General features: G+C 42.8%; 1 protein-coding gene across 3 annotated transcripts in view; it reads left to right on the top strand.

The window, feature by feature from the left end:
- cltcl1 (clathrin heavy chain like 1) overlaps positions 1-15,227 on the top strand; it is a 42,792-nt gene extending 27,565 nt beyond the window's left edge. The window contains exons 23-33 of one of the 3 annotated variants that reach the window (XM_090190916.1): positions 1,550-1,714; positions 1,822-1,929; positions 2,066-2,233; positions 2,343-2,492; positions 2,648-2,779; positions 2,913-3,023; positions 3,108-3,278; positions 3,951-4,172; positions 4,687-4,707; positions 11,631-11,706; positions 11,931-15,227. In XM_090190916.1, coding sequence (XP_090047042.1) covers positions 1,550-1,714; positions 1,822-1,929; positions 2,066-2,233; positions 2,343-2,492; positions 2,648-2,779; positions 2,913-3,023; positions 3,108-3,278; positions 3,951-4,172; positions 4,687-4,707; positions 11,631-11,706; positions 11,931-12,052 — 1,446 coding nt within the window. In that variant the 3' untranslated portion in view covers positions 12,053-15,227. Of the gene's footprint in view, positions 1-1,549; positions 1,715-1,821; positions 1,930-2,065; positions 2,234-2,342; positions 2,493-2,647; positions 2,780-2,912; positions 3,024-3,107; positions 3,279-3,950; positions 4,173-4,686; positions 4,714-11,630; positions 11,707-11,930 lie in introns of all 3 variants that reach the window. The other 2 variants (XM_021621792.3, XM_021621794.3) reach the window with 2 other exon arrangements.
- The last annotated feature ends 76 nt before the right edge of the window (positions 15,228-15,303 follow it).

Here is a 15,303-nt window from a genome sequence, read left to right as displayed (position 1 = left end):
TCTGTCATTGCCAACAAAGGGTATATAACAAAGTATTGAGAAACTTTTGTTATTGACCAAATACTTATTTTCCACCATAATTTGCAAATAAATTCATATAAAATCCTACAATATGATTTTCTGGATTTTTTTTTTCTTCTCATTTTGTCTGTCATAGTTGAAGTGTACCTATGATGATAAATTACTTTTTTGCCCCACTGTGTGTATATGCCTCTCAAGCGTTGCTGCATAGCTATTTTCAGGTCTCTCCAGTGACGTTTGATCGGGTTCAAGTCCGAAGCTGGGCCACTTAAGGACATTCAGAGGCTGTGTGCTTAGGGTCGTTGTCCTGTTGGAAGGTGAACCTTCGCCCCAGTCTGAGAACCTGCTCCAGGTCGCTCAGGACTTCATCAAAAATCTTGCAGTACTTGGCTTAGTTCATCTTTGCCTCGATCCTGACTTGTCTCCCAGTCCCTGCAGCTGAACCTCCTCCCCCCACATGATACTGCCACCACCATGCTTCACCGTAGGGAGGGTGCCATGTTTCCTCCAGACGTGACGCTTGGCATTCAGGCCAAAGAGTTCAATCTTTGTTTCATCAGACCAGAGAATCTTGTTTCTCATGGTCTGAGTCCTTTAGGTTAATTTTGGAAAACTCCAAGCGGACTGTCATGTGCTTTTTACTGAGGAGTGGCTTCCATCTGGCCACTACCATAAAGGCCTAATGGTGGAGTGCTGCAGAGATGGTTGTTCTTCTAGAAGGTTCTCCCATCTCCACAGAGGAACTCTGGAGCACTGTTAGTGTGACCATCGGGTTCTCATTCACCTCCCTGACCAAGGCCTTTCTCCCCCGATTGATCCGTTTGAATGGGCGGCCAGCTCTAGGAAGAGTCTTGGTGGTTCCAAATTTATTCCATTTAAGAATGACGAAGGCCACTGTATTCTTGGGGACCTTCAATGCTGCAGAAATGTTTTGGTACCCTTCCCCAGATCTGTGCCTTGACACAATCCTATCTCGGAGCTCTACGGACAATTCCTTCGACCACATGGCTTGGTTTTTGCTCTGACATGCGCTCTCAACTGTGTGACCTTTTTATATTGACAGGTGTGTGGCTTTCCAAATCATGTCCAATCAATTGAATTTCCCACAGGTGGACTCGAATAAGAATGAAGTTGTAGAAACATCTCAAGGATGATCAATGGAAACAGGATGCACCTGAGCTCAATTTAGTCTCATAGCAAAGGGTCTGAATTCTTATGTAAATAAAGTATTTGTTTTTAACTTTTGATACATTTGCTAAAATGTCTAAACCTGTTTTTGCTTTGTCATTATTGGGTATTGTGTTTGTGTATATTGCTGAGTTATTTTGACATTTTTTATTTAATCCATTTTAGAATAAGGCTCTCAAGTAACAATGTGGAAAAAGTCAAGGGTTCTGAATACTTTCCGAAGGCACTGTATATTAACATGCAACGTTTGGTCACTGAGACCCTTTGTCTCAACTCCTCTTTCTCCCTCTCCACTCATTCCTCCCTTTCTCTCTCTCTTCCTGTTCTTCTTCTCATCCAGGTGGGAGATAGGTGTTTTGAGGAGGGCATGTATGATGCTGCCAAGCTGCTGTATAATAATGTGTCCAACTTTGCCCGCCTGGCATCCACGCTGGTCCACCTAGGAGAGTACCAGGCTGCTGTGGACAGTGCCAGGAAAGCCAACAGCACACGCACCTGGAAGGAGGTGCACCTTAACATTTCTACACACATTCTGCTCTATGGGAAAGAGATAGATGGAAGCTCCATTTGTTGGGCTGTGTATCATGACTTCTTTTTCTTTCTTCCCCCCAGGTGTGTTTTGCGTGTGTGGCTGGGGAGGAGTTTCGGTTGGCTCAGATCTGTGGTCTTCACATCGTCATCCACGCTGATGAACTGGAGGAGCTCATCAGTGACTATCAGGTAAATACACTTTATCATTCACCTGATGAGGCCCTCCATAGTTTACTGTCAGGTGTTTACTGTTTTCAGATATTTCAGGTGTCTGTATAGTATCTATGTTTTGTGGTTAACTCATGTTTGTGTCTGTGTGCATCAGGACCGGGGCTATTATGAGGAGCTGATAGCCCTGTTGGAGGCAGCATTGGGTTTGGAGCGTGCTCACATGGGCATGTTCACAGAGCTGGCCATCCTCTACTCCAAATTCAAACCCCAGAAGATGAGAGAACATCTGGAACTCTTCTGGTCCCGTGTCAACATCCCTAAGGTGTGATGCATGTGTATGTGTGGCTCTGAAAATATTTAATGGAAGTAAATATTTCTCTCTCCCATATCGGTCATGTCTGTTAACTCAATTCCTGCGGTTTTCCAATCAGGTGCTGCGAGCGGCGGAGCAGTCCCACCTGTGGGCGGAGCTAGTGTTTCTGTATGATAAATATGAGGAGTATGACAATGCTGTCCTCACGATGATGTCACACCCTACTGACGCATGGAAGGAGGTGCAGTTCAAGGACATCATCGCCAAGGTAACACAACCTCCGCAGCCCTCTCACAAAACAGTTGAGAACCTCACTGAAGGACTAAAAGTATACTAACCACAACTGTAGCCAATCGCTCTCATTTTCTAGTTCTTTCACCTCTCTTCACAAGGAACTTCATTGTGTTGTATAACTCTTTCTAGGTGGCCAATGTGGAGCTGTACTACAAATCCCTTTCCTTTTACCTGGATTACAAACCTCTGCTGACGAACGACCTTCTGACCATACTGTCACCACGGTTAGACCACAGCCGGGCGGTCACATACTTCACCAAGGTAATCAATCAAAAAAACAGTCATTTAAACCAGGAATTAAATGAATGTAAATAAAAAATAAATGTAATCGCACAATAGAACACTTTCAATTTAGCAGCAACACAAGACCAAATAATGTGATGTCTGTCTCCAGATGAACCAGTTGAAGTTGGTAAAGCCTTACCTGCGGTCAGTCCAGAGTCACAACAACAAGGGAGTCAACCAGGCCCTCAATAACCTACTGACAGAGGAGGAGGACTACCAGGTGAGTGTGTGTGTGTGTACTGTGTTTGTGTGTGTTTTTGTCCATAGACTCTGAGCCTGATTTGTCTGCCTGTGTTGTCTATAGGGTCTGAGGGCATCGATCGATGCGTATGGTAACTTTGACACCATTGTTCTGGCCCAGAGACTGGAGAAGCATGAGCTGATTGAGTTCAGACGCATAGCAGCATACCTCTACAAAGGCAACAACCGCTGGAGACAGAGCGTGGAACTCTGCAAGAAGGACAAATTATACAAGGTGAACATTTTAGATACTAGCTGTTCCTGCCAAACCAGCGTCTGGATGCAGACACACTGCTGTGCACAGGGTTTTCCTATTTTTGCACTGAACATTTTTGTTGTTGGACCCTTTAACATTTCACTCTGCTCTGACTATAGCCTGATGCGGACACTGTTTCACTTTGTAGGAGGGAAATTCTAGTGAATACATTTGGCCAACTGCAACCTGTTGAAATAAGTGTCTTCAGTTTTCTCCTCAGTAGCTTTTCAGCTTTGCAATAGTATGTAACCACTGGTGCAACATCTATGAGAATCAAAATGTTCCCGAGTGGTGCAGCGGTCTAAGGTACTGCATCGCAGTTCTAGAGGCGTCACTACAGACTGGTTCGATTTCACAACGGGCTGTGATTCGGCGTCCCATAGGGCGTCTCACAATTGTCCCAGCATCGTCCGTGTTAGGGTTTGTCCGGGGTAGACCGTCATTGTAAATAAGAATTTGTTTGACTTGCCTAGTTAAATAAAGTTTAAAATAAAAAATATCCGTACCTTCCTCTGTCAGCCTGTCTCAGGATGGGATGCTGCATGCTCTAGACACCCTGCTGTAGTTTCAAATCAATCTTTTAATTGATCCCAAAGCAATCCACTAATCAATCAGTCAATAAAGCCCCCTCTTCCTGTGTGTGTTCGTCAGGATGCAATGCTGTATGCTGCCGAGTCTAAGGATGCAGAGTTGGCTGAGACCCTGCTGCAGTGGTTCCTGGAGGAGGGTAGGAAGGAGTGTTTCGCTGCCTGTCTGTTTGCCTCCTATGACCTGCTGCACCCTGATGTGGTGCTGGAGCTGGCCTGGAGACACAACATCATGGACTTTGCCATGCCATACTTCATCCAGGTCATGAGGGAGTATCTCACCAAGGTCAGTCCTGCTGTAAACACAGCAAGCACAGGCTGTGTCCCAAATGGCACCCTGCCACTGCTTTTGAACAGAACCCTATGAGCCCTGGTCAAATTAGTGCACTATATAGAGAATAGGGTGCCATTTGGGACACACATCACATTTGTTTTCAGTGGGGGAAAAGGTTGTAAAATATAAGATAAATAATGGATCTCTTCCTGCTAACAGACAGGGTAGAAATGAAGCAATAATTTTGGCAATACAAATGAAGAGGAAAGTAGTGGAAAGTTTACTTAAAGATGTGATAATGCTGCTAGGGAATGCTTTCACTCGGTTTCTTTTCAAAGGCTAGAATGATTCTGTACAATTATACAACTTGATTATTTTGTATTTCTTCACTAAGTTAAAAACATGAGCCACTAAATTGGGGAACCCTAGCATTCCTCAAGAGTTAAAGCAATCTCTCATGACACCACTTCCTGTAACCTTTGACCCCAAGCCATGTGAGGTCAAAGAACTTTTGGTTCTCTTCCAGGTTGATGAGGTTGCGGAGAAGGTGACGGTCTCTGGATCTTTATTTCTTTCTTTTTTGTTCTGTCTGTTTTCTGTTGTAACATAGACCCTGTGTTTCTGATGTAGGAACCTACCATGGTAGAACAGTGTGATATTGGAGGGAGTGCTGGCCAGCCCTGGTCCTAGAGAACCCTGCACCCCCTGTGAAGTTAGGTTCCAGCCCAGCACCAACACACCTGATTCAGCAAATTGTGTTTCTAGATTGAAGTCTGAATCAGGCGTGTAAGTGCAGGGCTGAAACAAAAACCTCTAGGCATCAAGCACATAGAAACCATGTGTTTGATATTCCACTCCAGTCATTACCACGGGCCTGTCCTCCCCAATTAAGGTGCCACCAACCTCCTGTGCTCTAGGACCAGGGTTGGCCACCCCCGGGTCTCCTCTCTGCTAATCCCTGACTGCTTGCTCCTAGTTAACAGTAACACATGATAGAACATAGACCAGTAACACATGGTAGAACATTGTGATAGAACAGTAACACGTGGTAGAACAGTGTGATAGACCAGTAACACATGGTAGAACAGTAACACATGGTAGAACAGTGTGATAGAACAGTAACACATGGTAGAACAGTGTGATAGAACAGTAACACATGGTAGAACAGTGTGATAGAACAGTAACACATGGTAGAACAGTAACACATGGTAGAACAGTAACACATGGTAGAACAGTAACACATGGTAGAACAGTGTGATAGAACAGTAACACATGGTAGAACAGTAACACATGGTAGAACAGTAACACATGGTAGAACAGTGTGATAGCACAGTAACAAATGGTAGAACAGTGTGATAGAACAGTAACACGTGGTAGAACAGTGTGATAGATCAGTAACACATGGTAGTACAGTGTGATAGAACAGTAACACATGGTAGAACAGTAACACATGGTAGAACAGTAACACATGGTAGAACAGTGTGATAGAACAGTAACACATGATAGAACAGTGTGATAGAACAGTGTGATAGAACAATAACACATGGTAGAACAGTGTGATAGAACAATAACACATGGTAGAACAGTGTGATAGAACAGTAACACATGGTAGAACAGTGTGATAGAACAGTAACACATGGTAGAACAGTGTGATAGAACAGTAACACATGGTAGAACAGTGTGATAGAACAGTAACACATGGTAGAACAGTGTGATAGAACAGTAACACATGGTAGAACAGTAACACATGGTAGAACAGTGTGATAGAACAGTAACACATGGTAGAACAGTGTGATAGAACAGTAACACATGGTAGAACAGTGTGATAGAACAGTAACACATGGTAGAACAGTGTGATAGAACAGTAACACATGGTAGAACAGTGTGATAGAACAGTAACACATGGTAGAACAGTGTGATAGAACAGTAACACATGGTAGAACAGTGTGATAGAACAGTAACACATGGTAGAACAGTGTGATAGAACAGTAACACATGGTAGAACAGTGTGATAGAACAGTAACACATGGTAGAACAGTGTGATAGAACAGTAACACATGGTAGAACAGTGTGATAGAACAGTAACACATGGTAGAACAGTGTGATAGAACAGTAACACATGGTAGAACAGTGTGATAGAACAGTAACACATGGTAGAACAGTGTGATAGAACAGTAACACATGATAGAACAGTAACACATGGTAGAACAGTAACACATGGTAGAACAGTGTGATAGAACAGTAACACATGGTAGAACAGTGTGATAGAACAGTAACACATGGTAGAACAGTGTGATAGAACAGTAACACATGGTAGAACAGTGTGATAGAACAGTAACACATGGTAGAACAGTAACACATGGTAGAACAGTGTGATAGAACAGTAACACATGGTAGAACAGTGTGATAGAACAGTAACACATGGTAGAACAGTGTGATAGAACAGTAATGCATGCTAGTTTTGTGTGATAGAACAGTAACACATGGTAGAACAGTGTGATAGAACAGTAACACATGGTAGAACAGTGTGATAGAACAGTAACGCATGATAGAATTGTGTGATAGAACAGTAACACATGGTAGAACAGTAACACATGGTAGAACAGTGTGATAGAACAGTAACACATGGTAGAACAGTGTGATAGAACAGTAACACATGGTAGAACAGTGTGATAGAACAGTAACACATGATAGAACAGTGTGATAGAACAGTAACACATGGTAGAACAGTAACACATGGTAGAACAGTGTGGTAGAACAGTAACACATGGTAGAACAGTGTGGTAGAACAGTAACACATGGTAGAACAGTAACACATGGTAGAACAGTGTGATAGAACAGTAACACATGGTAGAACAGTAACACATGGTAGAACAGTGTGATAGAACAGTAACACATGGTAGAACAGTGTGGTAGAACAGTAACACATGGTAGAACAGTGTGGTAGAACAGTAACACATGGTAGAACAGTGTGGTAGAACAGTAACACATGGTAGAACAGTAACACATGGTAGAACAGTGTGATAGAACAGTAACACATGGTAGAACAGTAACACATGGTAGAACAGTGTGATAGAACAGTAACACATGGTAGAACAGTGTGATAGAACAGTAACACATGATAGAACAGTGTGATAGAACAGTAACACATGGTAGAACAGTGTGGTAGAACAGTAACACATGGTAGAACAGTGTGGTAGAACAGTAACACATGGTAGAACAGTGTGGTAGAACAGTAACACATGGTAGAACAGTGTTGTAGAACAGTAACACATGGTAGAACAGTGTGGTAGAACAGTAACACATGGTAGAACAGTGTGGTAGAACAGTAACACATGGTAGAACAGTGTTGTAGAACAGTAACACATGGTAGAACAGTGTGGTAGAACAGTAACACATGGTAGAACAGTGTGGTAGAACAGTAACACATGGTAGAACAGTGTGGTAGAACAGTAACACATGGTAGAACAGTGTTGTAGAACAGTAACACATGGTAGAACAGTGTGGTAGAACAGTAACACATGGTAGAACAGTGTGGTAGAACAGTAACACATGGTAGAAGGTGCCAAAGGTGAGACCAAGTCACTATTATTCGAGTCACAAGTAGAACGGGTCAAGACTCGAGTCAATTCCAAGTCGAGTCACAAGTTGTCAAGTAAAAAACATATATATATTATAGATATATGTGTGTGTGTGTGTGTCTACAACACATTTTGACTCGTCAATGTAATTGTAAAATAGGGACATGTATCAGTCGTGAGGGCATGACATCAGCAGAAGGCAAGGCAGGTTGACGTGCTCAGTGTAGCTTTATTGACAGGCCTTGGTAATCCAATGGTGAAAGTGCCATATCCTACAAAAGGTATACGTAGATTTACCAAATATACACAAGCAATAGCCCAAAAGAAATATCCTCTGTATCGGGCTTAACCTGTCCTATCTGAACAGACACAGGTAGAGGGCAAGACTGTACAGCCTCGCCTTGAGAAACCAAAGCTCTAACAGGTAGGTCTACATAAATTATAAAAGCACTTGGCCCCTAGGACCATACAATTTCCCAATTGGCAATTACAACCAATAAACTGGTTCTACAATGTAAAAGGCTATTTCCACATCCATTGGTACATTCCTCTTGATCAGACGTAATGATTATCATTGATATTTCAACACCATGCATACATGGAACAATTTTATTTTATTCAACGTTCTGACTCCAAAGCGTGGAGCACAGGCCTATTTCTATGGGCACTGAGGCGTGCACGCTCCTGTTACGCACAACCAGAATGACAGAGACTAATGGTGCTTTCAAGACAACTGGGAACTGAAAAGTACAAGGTCAAATCAGGACGTCAGTGATATCATGTTGGAAAGTCGGAGCTCTAGATAGAGTCCCGACATCCCAAGTTGGATGACCTTTGAGTCGGAGCTCGCTTTTTTTCAAGTTCCCAGTTGTCTTGAATGTATGAATTAGTTTCCGGTTGTTTTGAACGTGGCAGTAGGACACAGACACACGCAACTCTGGGAAATTTGAACAAAGGAAACCATACATTGAATTAAATTAAGAAATTAAGAGAACTTGTACCTCATGAGTCTTGTGAACGTTCATGTGCACAATAAACATCACGCCACTCGGAGGGTAAGAAATGGTTGGCTAAATGAAAGGCCTATCAAACATGAAATAGAAATGTCTACGTGTTGCAATAAACAACAGGGATGGAATGATGAAACTCAAGCAATTATTGTGGTATTAGATGTAATATAGATTGACCACATGGGACCTATGCATTTAAATGTTTGAAATTAAAAGCAAACATTTTCAACAAGAGAAAAAGCACTTTACTTAAGGGAGTTTGGAGACCGCAAGTGAAGACCGCGACTATGGTGCTTCTTCGCCACAGTAATAATTCATTTTAAAAACAAATTCCAAATGCAAGCTTCAGTAAATGATCCATTTCAAGCAATTGTTACATACCAAAAGACCAGTAGGCCCATGCTAGTAGTTGTTGCTCCATTGCTGATGAGCTTGCAAAGTAAACAGTTAATATTCTTGATCACCAAACCATTTTTGAAGATACATATTTATTTTCTTTAATATGGCAATCCTCTCTCTCCCCAATTTGACATTTGCACATTTGTACAGCAAATCAGCAATCTGTTCACTAGCTCCAATCAGTGTACATTTCCCTAGCCAATCTTTTGCAGGTTTTTTTGCAAGTGCGAAACTACTGCCTCTGGCTGTGTAGAATAATCCACACAAACTCTTCCACAAAATGAGTGACAGACAAAACATTACAAAATCTGGCCAGATAAGTTCCAAGTCAAAGTCAAGTCTTGAGTCAAGTTATTTTTATTTTCTGTCAAGTCTCGAGTCATCAAATTTGTGACTCGAGTCCACATTATGTGACTCCAGTCCACAACTCTGGAAAGTGCTGTGCTGTAATCCTCCACATCAGTAGTCAGCTAGCCTGAGTGTCAATCTGTTTGTTCTATCATGCCAACTCCTTGTCACATATTGGCCTGACAATGACAGCAATGGAGTTGGCAATAGTACTAACAGATCTGGGACCAGGCTAGTAGTCAGCAGCTCCAGGGCTGCAGGGTCTGCTGGTTTCCTCTGTACTCACCTGGTTAGATGGGCAGCAGATGAAGTGGCGCAGACACAGTGGCGCTTCCTGGATGACTGGAGTCGCAGACCCCTGCTGCAGATACAGATCTGTTGTACTATTCTCATATAGCTTTAACAACAGTGTAGTGCACAGTACCACATGGTGAGAAGATTCCCTAGGTATACAGCCACAGACAACAAAATGCACCTCTCCCACACACTGTCTGTGTGTCCCAAATGGCACCATATTCCCTACTAGCTTTCTACACTTTAATTATTTGAATCATAAGAGGAGGCCTGTACACCCTTGTAGTCTCTTTCCCCTCTGCTGCTGAAATTCTTACCATTACACTGCCAGTTTATGTTGTAGTTATTCCATTGTAATTGTTCAGTTGGTTTTATTTAATTGGCTGTACAGACCAGGCACATCTTTGTCACTTGGAGCTATTACTCATAAGAGATTCCAAATGACCTTTGCCGTTTCGAATAACTTCAAAATTATTTAATTGCATGAATTTATTATTATTAATAATACTTTTATTTGTATAGCGCTTTTCAATAGAGGCAACAAAGTCCTTCCCATCATAAAATTATACAATAAAAAGTACTAACAAAGACCGGAGGAAGGACAATGAAACAAAAACGCAAATAAATCATACATGAAAGTATCTTTATGAAAGGGTCCTCAGTGGGGATTTAAAGAGGCACTGAATCTGCGAATCCATTCCAAAGTCTAAGGGCCCTAATGGCAAATGCCCAGTGTTCTTTTATTTTCAACCTAGACTTTGGAATGGTCAACGTTGCCCTGCCAGAGGATCTCATGCTGTGTCCTGGCTCGAAAGCTGATCTGAGATATAGGATTGGGCTAAACCACTCCTAGCCTTAAACGTGATTAATACAATTTGAAAATCGATTGTAAAAGTGACTGGTAGCCACTATAGAAAAGCTAAACAGGTGTGATATGGTTACATGTCCTGGTGCCTGTTAAAGGCCGAGCTGCAGCATTTTGAACTACCTGTAGATGGAGTGATTTCTAAGTATTACATGACGTAAATTAAACATTTCTGTTTGACTCTTGAATACATCAGAAACCTTGCTTGATTTCTGTTTTATTTAGCCTTTATTTGACCATGTGATTCTCACACTTCTGAAGCATTGCCTGGGAAGATTGCTGCACATTTTACTTTAACAAAATGACCACAAACTAGCCTTGGATAAGATAGCAGTTAAATGTACCGCTTACAGTAAAAAGGAAAATAAAGATGCATGCTCTTAACCAAGCAAAATACCTTTGATAAACAGCTCTAGATGAATTGATGAAATGTAGCATTTTGCTAGGTAAGGAGTGCCCTGTAGTAGAAGCATGCTAAGTTATGATTTAGGTTTGTCTGTTTTGCTCCTGGACTGAGATGTGTTTGTGTTTTCTAAGATTGGATAAAAGTGGACTGTCAGTATCTTGGCATGGACTGAGCTTCTCCTCAACGGGAGACACAATGAAATGCTAATAAGAAGTAAAGTTACACAAGCCCTGCTGTAAACAGTGCTTTTTAGAGTAGTTTTAAAGACGCTTCCTCACCTGTAAGGAAAGCTGTAGTGAAGTTTCTCACCAGTTCCGCATGACATCTTCTCTAAGGCATCCTCACTGTAGAGATTAATACTAGTCTATAAAGTATGATATTGAAAGGTGTAGTGTATAATATTGTGTGTAGTGTTGTCTTCATGACAAAAGTTAACACCAATAAATTAATTTCTGTCTGCAGAACACTAAGATTTGTAGTTGAAAAATTGTTTTAGTCTAGTGATCTCACCCATTAGGTGACTGACTGGCTCCTCTCTCTGACTCCTGTCTTACCCTCTGTTCTCAGGTGGACAAACTGGAGGAGTCAGAAAGCCAAAGGAAGACTGAGGAAAAAGTCCCAGAACCCACCCCCATAGTGTTTGGTAGGTTTGGTAGTGCAGTCTATGATGCTTTTAAAATCCCAAACTGGCTCCAGTCCTTCTGCTCCGGTTCCTTCTAGTCCGTTAAAGGAATCCTCTGTGGTGGGGAATGAGTCATGGAATCTGAATGTAACGCTAGCTGAATGTAAAGCTGGCTGTGTGTTATTGATGAAATGTAGACAACCCTGTATGTATAACTGTGTGTGTGTGTGTGTGTACACATACAGGTCAACAGCTGATGTTGACAGCAGGTTCCGCTCCAGTGGCTCCCCAGCCAGGATATCCAGGAGGCTATGGATACGCTGCTCCAGGCTACCCCACCCAGCCCCCCTACGGCTACAACATGTAGACCACCTCTACCCCACCCAGCCCCCCTACGGCTACAACATGTAGACCACCTCTACCCCACCCAGCCCCCCTACGGCTACAACATGTAGACCACCTCTACCCCACCCAGCCCCCCTACGGCTACAACATGTAGACCACCTCTACCCCACCCAGCCCCCCTACGGCTACAACATGTAGACCACCTCTACCCCACCCAGCCCCCCTACGGCTACAACATGGGTCCATGCATCTCAAATGGCACACTATTCCCTGTTTTGTGCACTACTTTTGACCAAGGCCAATAGTGCTCCAGTCAGAAGTAGTGTCCTATATAGGCTTTAAGGTGTCCATTTGGGTTGCAGATCATGTAGAGCATAAGGCCCCAGTAACCCCACATCCCAACCACTCTTACCCAACCTTAATCACACTTATCAAATACATTACAGATGCAGCTTGCTTATGGATTCAATATGGATTCCCTGCCTTGAAACCCCCTAATACACAATCTCTCTACTCTGTGAGACACCTAGTCCACCTCTGGACACTCCAAACCTCAACCCCACCACCACCACACCCAACTCAACCAAAAAGACCTCCACTTTGCTCCCATCTCCTCTCACTCCCCACCTCTTGCTCCCCCTCCCTCTCCAATGGACTAGAGCAAGGCTAACTGACCCCTCTACTTAGGCTGGCCTGACCAGCCCCCCAATTCACCACTGCACAGCATGGCGACAGCTCTTAGCTCCTAGAGAAAATAGCTAACAGGTAAAAGCTAACGTACAGTACACCTCTCTGTCCAGGTATATTCTATCACTGTTCCATAGACTGTATCAACAATAGAGCAGCTTTTTAAAATATTAGTTTTTCTAGAGATGATAATAGAATACTGGTAGTGAAGACTTTTACTGAGGAGCCAGAGAGGGAGTGGGTGAAGGGCTCATCACGGAGTACCCCTGCCCTCTGAGCACAGCTTGGCCTTGTACAGGAGGTGTCAACTTTGAGTCATTTTTCAAGTTTGTTTCACGACTCTCTCCTACGTTTGTTTCCCCACCACTCTCTCCTACGTTTGTTTCACCACGACTCTCCTACGTTTGTTTCACCACGACTCTCCTACGTTTGTTTCACCACTCTCTCCTACGTTTGTTTCACCACGACTGTCCTACGTTTGTTTCACCACGACTCTCTCCTACGTTTGTTTCACCATGACTCTCTCCTACGTTTGTTTCACCATGACTCTCCTACGTTTGTTTCACCACGACTCTCTCCTACGTTTGTTTCAACACCACTCTCTCCTACGTTTGTTTCAACACCACTCTCCTACGTTTGTTTCAACACCACGACTCTCTCCTACGCTTGTTTCACCACTCTCTTCTACGTTTGTTTCAACACGACTCTCTCCTACGTTTGTTTCACCACTCTCTCCTACGTTTGTTTCACCACTCTCTCCTACGTTTGTTTCACCACTCTCTCCTACGTTTGTTTCACCACTCTCTCCTACGTTTGTTTCACCACTCTCTCCTACGTTTGTTTCACCACTCTCTCCTACGTTTGTTTCACCACGACTCCTACGTTTGTTTCACCACGACTCTCCTACGTTTGTTTCACCACGACTCTCCTACGTTTGTTTCACCACGACTCTCCTACGTTTGTTTCACCACGACTCTCCTACGTTTGTTTCAACACCACTCTCTCCTACGTTTGTTTCAACACCACGACTCTCTCCTACGTTTGTTTCACCACCACTCTCTCCTACGTTTGTTTCACCACTCTCTCCTACGTTTGTTTCACCACTCTCTCCTACGTTTGTTTCACCACTCTCTCCTACGTTTGTTTCACCACTCTCTCCTACGTTTGTTTCACCACCACTCTCTCCTACGTTTGTTTCACCACCACTCTCTCCTACGTTTGTTTCACCACCACTCTCTCCTACGTTTGTTTCAACACCACTCTCTCCTACGTTTGTTTCAACACCACTCTCTCCTACGTTTGTTTCAACACCACTCTCTCCTACGTTTGTTTCACCACCACTCTCTCCTACGTTTGTTTCAACACCACTCTCTCCTACGTTTGTTTCACCACCACTCTCTCCTACGTTTGTTTCAACACCACTCTCTCCTACGTTTGTTTCACCACCACTCTCTCCTACGTTTGTTTCTTGACTGTTTCTGTTCAATAGTTTTTGTTTGTCCATCTGAACAGGTACTATGTGTTGAAGACGCAACACTATACAGTACTATGGACTAGGAACACTAGTTATTGGGATTATGGTGTACTTTTACTGTGTAGTTTATCAAGCATGTAGGGATATGTTGACAACACCAAGACTGGGAAGGTTTGCATTGATTCTCCTCTCCAAATGCTCTTGTGCTAGCTGATAATATCTAGGTCAACATGGACGTTTGGGTCTCTCCACTTAACACTGTGATGTATGGTACACGATCCCACAGCTCTGGAGTTGATGATGATGTGAAACATAACTGCTATCTGCTGATGACTGTGCATGTGCTGCCAAACATATAATGCTGTAACAATGCAACCAGGAGCACAATTTCCATGTTATGCATTTAATAACACCTATTACCTATGTTGTGTTCAAGGCTGAACACATGTATTTTGAAGCCTTTACTGTCCCACCATGGACACCAACTAACAGGATGGTGAAGGAAGTCCAATATTACACAAAGGAGAATAAAAACATAAGAGGGAATAGAACTCCTGTATATCCCTGTGCCAGTGGTCCAGAGTTATTTAATGTACTGAAGAAACATTGTAGAATTTATGATATGTTGTGATACTTAAAGAAACAAGTTCAGTATGATGGAATACCATACCGTATGCATTGTCTATAGTGTATTGTTGTAGTTGGTCATAAACATGATACTTAAAAATAAAATGACAATATACAAAAAGAGCAGAATACAAACATTAAGCTCTTCAGAACGATTGCTTGCAGCAGCCATCATTCTGGGGTTTGTTTTCTTCCTGTTCAAGTAGCACATGTCTAGTGAGAATGTTCTGGAAAACTACCGCCACGGTTTATGGGTAAACCTGGCCTCATGCATCCGGAGCTGTGCCACGATATTGTACAAATGTTGGATTGAGGTTCGTAGAAAACACTGAAATCTGACCTGTGTACACCCATTACTCTCTGTTCAAGACAAGCGTTCTCAAGGATAATAAAGTTTACACACACATTATCTGGCGGTGATCATTTCACAATGCTCCTAGTAGAAACCCCAGAGGGAACTTGGATGTTTGTGGTAATACCATATG

This window comes from Oncorhynchus mykiss, chromosome 11 (genome assembly GCF_057628025.1).
Source record: "Oncorhynchus mykiss isolate SJ-2025 chromosome 11, ASM5762802v1, whole genome shotgun sequence".
NCBI classification, from domain to species: domain Eukaryota; kingdom Metazoa; phylum Chordata; class Actinopteri; order Salmoniformes; family Salmonidae; genus Oncorhynchus; species Oncorhynchus mykiss.
Note: the sequence above shows the minus strand (reverse complement) of the source record. Positions and strands in the feature narration are given on the sequence as shown.